Source organism: Ctenocephalides felis, unplaced genomic scaffold (assembly GCF_003426905.1).
Source record: "Ctenocephalides felis isolate EL2017-DRISC unplaced genomic scaffold, ASM342690v1 CF-g0.4_SCAFFOLD_03343, whole genome shotgun sequence".
In the NCBI taxonomy this organism is placed as follows: domain Eukaryota; kingdom Metazoa; phylum Arthropoda; class Insecta; order Siphonaptera; family Pulicidae; genus Ctenocephalides; species Ctenocephalides felis.
Window position 1 is genome coordinate 53320 of NW_020539497.1, and position 5877 is coordinate 59196.

The 5877-nt window shown below is 32.0% G+C and overlaps 1 protein-coding gene across 1 annotated transcript; it reads left to right on the forward strand.

Moving 5' to 3' along the window:
- The first annotated feature begins 3688 nt into the window (after window positions 1-3688).
- On the forward strand, window positions 3689-5559 carry LOC113382172. The gene is made up of 2 exons (XM_026620714.1): window positions 3689-4090; window positions 5080-5559. The coding sequence occupies exons 1-2, from the start codon at window positions 3689-3691 to the stop codon at window positions 5506-5508; spliced, it is 831 nt and encodes a 276-aa protein (XP_026476499.1). The 3' UTR covers window positions 5509-5559.
- Window positions 5560-5877: the final 318 nt, after the last annotated feature.

Consider the following 5877-nt stretch of genomic DNA (forward strand, 5'->3'; position numbering starts at 1 on the left):
ATAATCATATTTGAACTGATTTAAGTGCGAACTGCATATTTTTTACTAAAATACCAACTTGACATGTTAAAAACATAGCTTATACTCTTATGATTTATAGATCTTCAACATGTGAAACAAAAGAAGCTGAATAGGACCACTTATGGAAAATAATATCTGCTACGCAGCATTAACAAATGAAGATTTAAGAATTTTATTGGTATAGAAAAGCTAAAAAAAAACTCAAAAATATCGATAGATATATTTTCATAACACACTAAAATATTACTATTTTTCAACAGAATCCTAATAACCAAATCAGTGAAAGCACCTCAACAACGTGCGCCTCGAACAAAAATAAAATATCAATAGAACAACTGCGGAACCCTAGTGTCACCTTTGTGTAACTCAACAAAATCTCTGATTAAAATAGCAAAATCAAAAAAAAAATGAACAATGAAAATAACACTAACCTTTATCGATCTGCCACTATGCTTTATTCTTGCTCGTACCAGCATTCTCAGCAACCAGCAACTAATAATCACCAATACAGGATTACCAGCAATCAGCAACTTAATATATACCAGCTAGCATATCCAAAAACCAGGAACATACACCTATATTAAATAAACTCATTATAACGAGATATAAAAATAATGATGAATAAAAGTTATAATTTTACTGATTGCATTATAAAAATTAAAAATTTTAAAATAATTTATAAAACTATAGAAAATTAGATTTTAAACAAATATATACAGGCCTATTATAATTACAGCTATGTACTGAAACAACTATGTGCCAAAATGTTTTAATGTGCTAAATTAAATAAAACATTGTAAACATTGTAATTCTCAACCGGCCAGAGAACGGTCGACGGGAGACGGGAAAAAGTTAGTCACATGAAGTATATCGGATATATATTTTATCATAAAAATACCTACTGCACAATACCATCGAAGGAAAAAAGTAAGACTAAAAGAAGTATGACAAAGTAAAATTATAATACATGTGATTAAAGGCAAAATATAAAAAAAAATCAAACGAAATTGAGTCTGAAAATTGAAAAGAGATTTTTTTGAAAATGCGAGATAAAAATAGTTTACAAGAAATATTACTCAAAATAAAAGACTATGAATAAAACTTTCTACAGAAGTGCGATATATGTACATAACTTGTGTTACAACAAATAATAATGTGAATTGTAGCAAAAGATAACACTTTATTACTAAAGACGGGTTCTTAGACGTATAATAATAGGACGTATTGAACAATGCCATTGAATGGCAAATGATAATGATAGACTATAAAATGTAGATATTTTAAAATGAAGGAATATTAGAACAAAAGTTGGAAGCAGATTTTTGAAATAAGAGACCGAAACAGTTACACAAAAACATCAATATTAAAATAAAAGTGCTTCGATTAGAAGACGAAATAATAAAAATTTAAAAGATAGTAACACGACTTGTCTGTAATGTATGTACATGAACAAATATTATGAAAAATTCGTAATGATGTGAAAGCGGTGAAATAAAATGACAACGAATAAAAATGTAAGAAATAAGAAATACATTGAAGCTATTATAAAAATTATAAACATATGTAATAATTAAAAATTAACTCTACGTACCTTTGCACTAAGGGCCTATTGATTTTGGCATTTTAATCAGTCTTACACCCACTAACACTTTACACACTACATTTTTGAAACTTAAACTTTAAAACTTTAAAACTTAAAAACTTTAAATTAGCTAAACTAAAAAAAACACTTCCACCACCACTGGATCATGAATCTGAAAAAGAAACACAAAAATTAACTCTCTAGTTATATCATTCACTAATATACTGATTTCATATTAATTAACTCTTACAGATTTTTTGGTATCTCCGCACTTTTGATAAGAAACTTCCATCATTCTCACACAATCAGTGGATCATAAACCTGTTAAAGAAACACTTAAATTATGGAAATGGAAATACTTATAAATCATTCACAAATTAATATATAGATTTCTTATTGATGAACACTTACAGGCTTTGTGGTAGCACCGCACTTTTGATCCAAGATACGAAATAGATAAAATATATTTCTCATGCTGAAGAAACGCTTCACTGTTCTTAGTACTGCTTCTCGAGTTTAGATAAGTTTATGCAAGTCTGGACCTGTCCAATATAAAGCAATGACAAAATGATTAATTTTTAATATTAACAATAAAATACTTAGATGAAACTAACAAATTGCGTGCAGCGTAAGAACTGCTGTAAGAGTTGGGTCGATTACTCGCTCATTCATACAGCTTATCTGAAGGAGAAATCTCACATATAGTTTACTGATAAGCTCGAGATCCTATCGAATTACATTGAATGGCTAAAAAAAAATTGAAAATCATATTTTCTGGTTGAAAACATGAACCTCTCCTTCGGGACGTTAATAAGAAAAATCATTTCAAACAATTCAATTAAATCAAATGTCTTAAAAGGGATGAGTCATTTTCAGCGAACGCATTGCAATGCCCAAATATGGTCATGTTCGACTCGGCGTCGTTATGATAAAAATGCTACATTTTACACAAAATCGTCGAAATTTTCGGAAAATAATAATCTATCTTTGCAAAATAACTGAATAGAAGCCGAAATAAAGCATTCATATAAGTGGATGCATTATCAGACCTCGGTATGGAATCCGACTTGAAAAATGAAGGAGAAATCTCACATATAGTTAATGATAAATCGAATTACATTAAATGGCTTAAAAAAATTGAAAATCATATTTTCTGGTTGAAAACATGAACCTCTCCTTCCGGACGTTAATAAAAAAAATCATTTCAAACAATTCAATTAAATCAAATATCTTAAAAGTGATGAGTCATTTTCAGCGAACGCATTGCAATGCCCAAATATGGTCATGTTCGACTCGGCGTCGTTATGATCAAAATGCTATATTTTACACAAAATCGTCGAAATTTTTGGAAAATAATAATCAATCTTTGCAAAATAACTGAATAGAAGCCGAAATAAAGCATTCATATGAGTGGATGCATTAACAGACCTCGGTATGGAATCCGACTTGAAAAATACACTTTTCTGTTAAAAATCTATCTAAAATACGATAAATCATTAACGAATTAATTAACATCATGATCATAATTAGATATACGTTGTTATAAATCAAGGATGCTTCATGATTGTCTTAAGCGCAAGCAACACGGCAAGCAAGTTACACAATTTTGTAAAAATAATATTATATAATTAATATAAACTAAATAAATGAACAAACTTTTTGATAGCAGCACTCAAAAGCTATTGCAACTCAACACTATTCCAGATGAGAACGATTTCAAAAACGCCGAGTCAAGGTGCCGATACACTGTAGAGTTTTTGGCTAGAGTCGCTCTAACTAGAGCTCTAATAGAGCGCTCTATGTTGAGTCCCATAGTGTACACAGCTACTAGAGCACTCTATCGGGAGTCAGTCTACGCTCTCCGTAGACAAGCTCGCTAGACAAATGATATGCAGTGTACACAGGCGTCTCTGCACAACTTCCACGCTCTAGCGGTTAACTCTAGCATTATTCAACTTGTTGGATATTTTTTTGTATTATACGTAGAGTTTTCTTTGTTTTGCTTTGCTAGGTTATGTATGGTTAGGTTATTTATCCGTGTGTTTATTTGAAAAAGAAAAGTTGTTTTTTTTTTGATTTTGGAAAATGGAAGCATTATATGATGAAGAACAGTGCGAAAAGTTTGTTTGGGAGAGAAATAAAGTGTTTCAATTAATTGAATTGGTAGAGGCTCGTCCAGAATTGTGGAATATCAGGTTGAAGGAGTATAGGAATCGAAACCTGAAACAACAGTCCTTGGAAACGATAGCAACGTCTTTAAATTTGGGTGTTAAAACAGTAAAAGACAAAATTCATAATTTGAGATGCCAGTTAAATGAGCATCTGAGAAAAATGAAAAAGTTCAAAAGTGGTCAGGGCGCAGATGAAAGGTATAAACCGAAGTGGGAGTTTTTTGAGGCTGTCAAGTTTATGAATATCCAGATAAATTCAACAAAGGATTCAATTGTCAGTGTTGGCAGTGCCCCTGATATTATTACAGATGTGCTGGTAAGTAAATAAAGTAAATTCATATTGTGATTTAAAATTTTTATTGTAGGATACATTTGACATTCATATAACAAAAATCTAATGACAAAACAATATATAAATTAATAAATAAAAAAATCAAACATATTTATATTGCCACGGTAGTTCACCTGCTCTGGACATAAAATACGTTCTAAAATTTTCGCGTACTTGCTTGGCTGTGCATGTTGGATTTCTTGCGCCTGTATGTTGTAATGAATAAAAGGAATTTTGTGGAAGTGGGTCATCTCGCCAACAACCTTCAATAAGCCTGCCATTTTCTTCCATGTCAACAGTACCTTCAGAAACATATCTGGTCGACTTTTTTTCAATTAGATAATTATGTAGCACACAAGCAGCTTGAACTAGCTTCATTACTTTCTGAGGACATAGTTCAACTGGCTTTCTAAGAAAACAAAAACGCATCGAAAGCAAACCTAATGCATTTTCTACCACTCGACGTGCTCGAGAAAGTCTATAATTAAAAACGCGATTTTCAACAGGTTGGTCTCTAAAAGGGAATGGTTTCATAATGTAGGTTTTTAACGGAAAAGCGTCATCGGCAACAATGACATATGGCACCGGAACTGACTGGCCACGTAATGGCTTTGCTTCGGGTATATTCAATGACTTGTTTTCCAAACACTTAGATAGTGAACAATTTGCATATACACCCCCGTCTGACACTCTCCCATTACAACCTACTTCTATGTACAAAAATTTGTAATCAGCATTCACTAGAGCCATTAATACAATGCTATGTGTCCCCTTGTAATTATAATATAGACTTCCTGAGTCTTCTGGTGCCTTCATTACCACATGTTTTCCATCAATAGCTCCTATGCAATTTGGAAAGTTCCAAGTAGCATCAAATCGCTTTGCTTCATTTTCCCACTCCTCTGATGTACAAGAAATCTGTAAAAAAAAGAACAAAACATTTAATTTTCATTTATTATTTTAACTTTTTTTAGGACCATCATGATGAGGAAATGAAAGATAATTCTGGGTCTTGGCAGACTCCTGTTACAAAACCTCATAAAAATAAAAAACGGGCACCCGATTCAGTTAAAAAGGATGATGAGTTGCTGAATGAAGCTTTAGCTTGTTTACGAGCTCCGAAAGATCACTTGGATGTATTTGGAGAGTTTGTTACTGCAGAGTTGAGAGTATTACCCTATGAAGATATCCGAAATAAATTAAAACTTAAGATTCAGAGAGCTATTTTAGACGCACATGAGGAAGTCAACATGCGAGGAGTATCCTCCCCCAGTTCACAGTCTATGCTGTCTCTGAGTAATTTGAGTGAGTACTCCGGTTCATCGAGCACTCCAGTAATATGCCAGATAATTTCTCCAACGCAAAACGAGACTACTTTAACGCAATATTATGACAAAATGTAACATTTTCTCATACCTTCAAATAATCATTTTTCAATTCCAAGTACAGAGCATCACACACCTCCGGAACAATGCGAGAAATAGTTGTTGGTGGAATCCGAAACAAATAACTTAATGACTGATAACTGTCACCTATAATAGAATTTATTTACAATTAATATTGGTACAATTTTTATAAATAAATAGTAAAAAAAATGTTTTTGTATTATTTTAAATAATTGTTTTATACCACTTACCAGTAGCAAGAAATCTCAGTGTCAGTGTTAACCGCTCAGATGGTGATATTGATTTTCTTAGGTGAGTATCTTGTTTTGTAATTCTTGGAGCAATTCGTTCCAGCAAATGCTGAAAATCCTGATGGGTCATTCTTAT

What these genes read in the sequence shown, in the direction of transcription:
- LOC113382172 (XM_026620714.1), top strand. Translation starts at nt 3,689, where the DNA reads ATGGAAGCATTATATGATGAAGAACAGTGCGAAAAGTTTGTTTGGGAG. An exon ending in ATATTATTACAGATGTGCTG is followed by an intron (nt 4,091 to 5,079) that starts GTAAGTAAATAA and finishes AACTTTTTTTAG; the next exon opens with GACCATCATGATGAGGAAAT.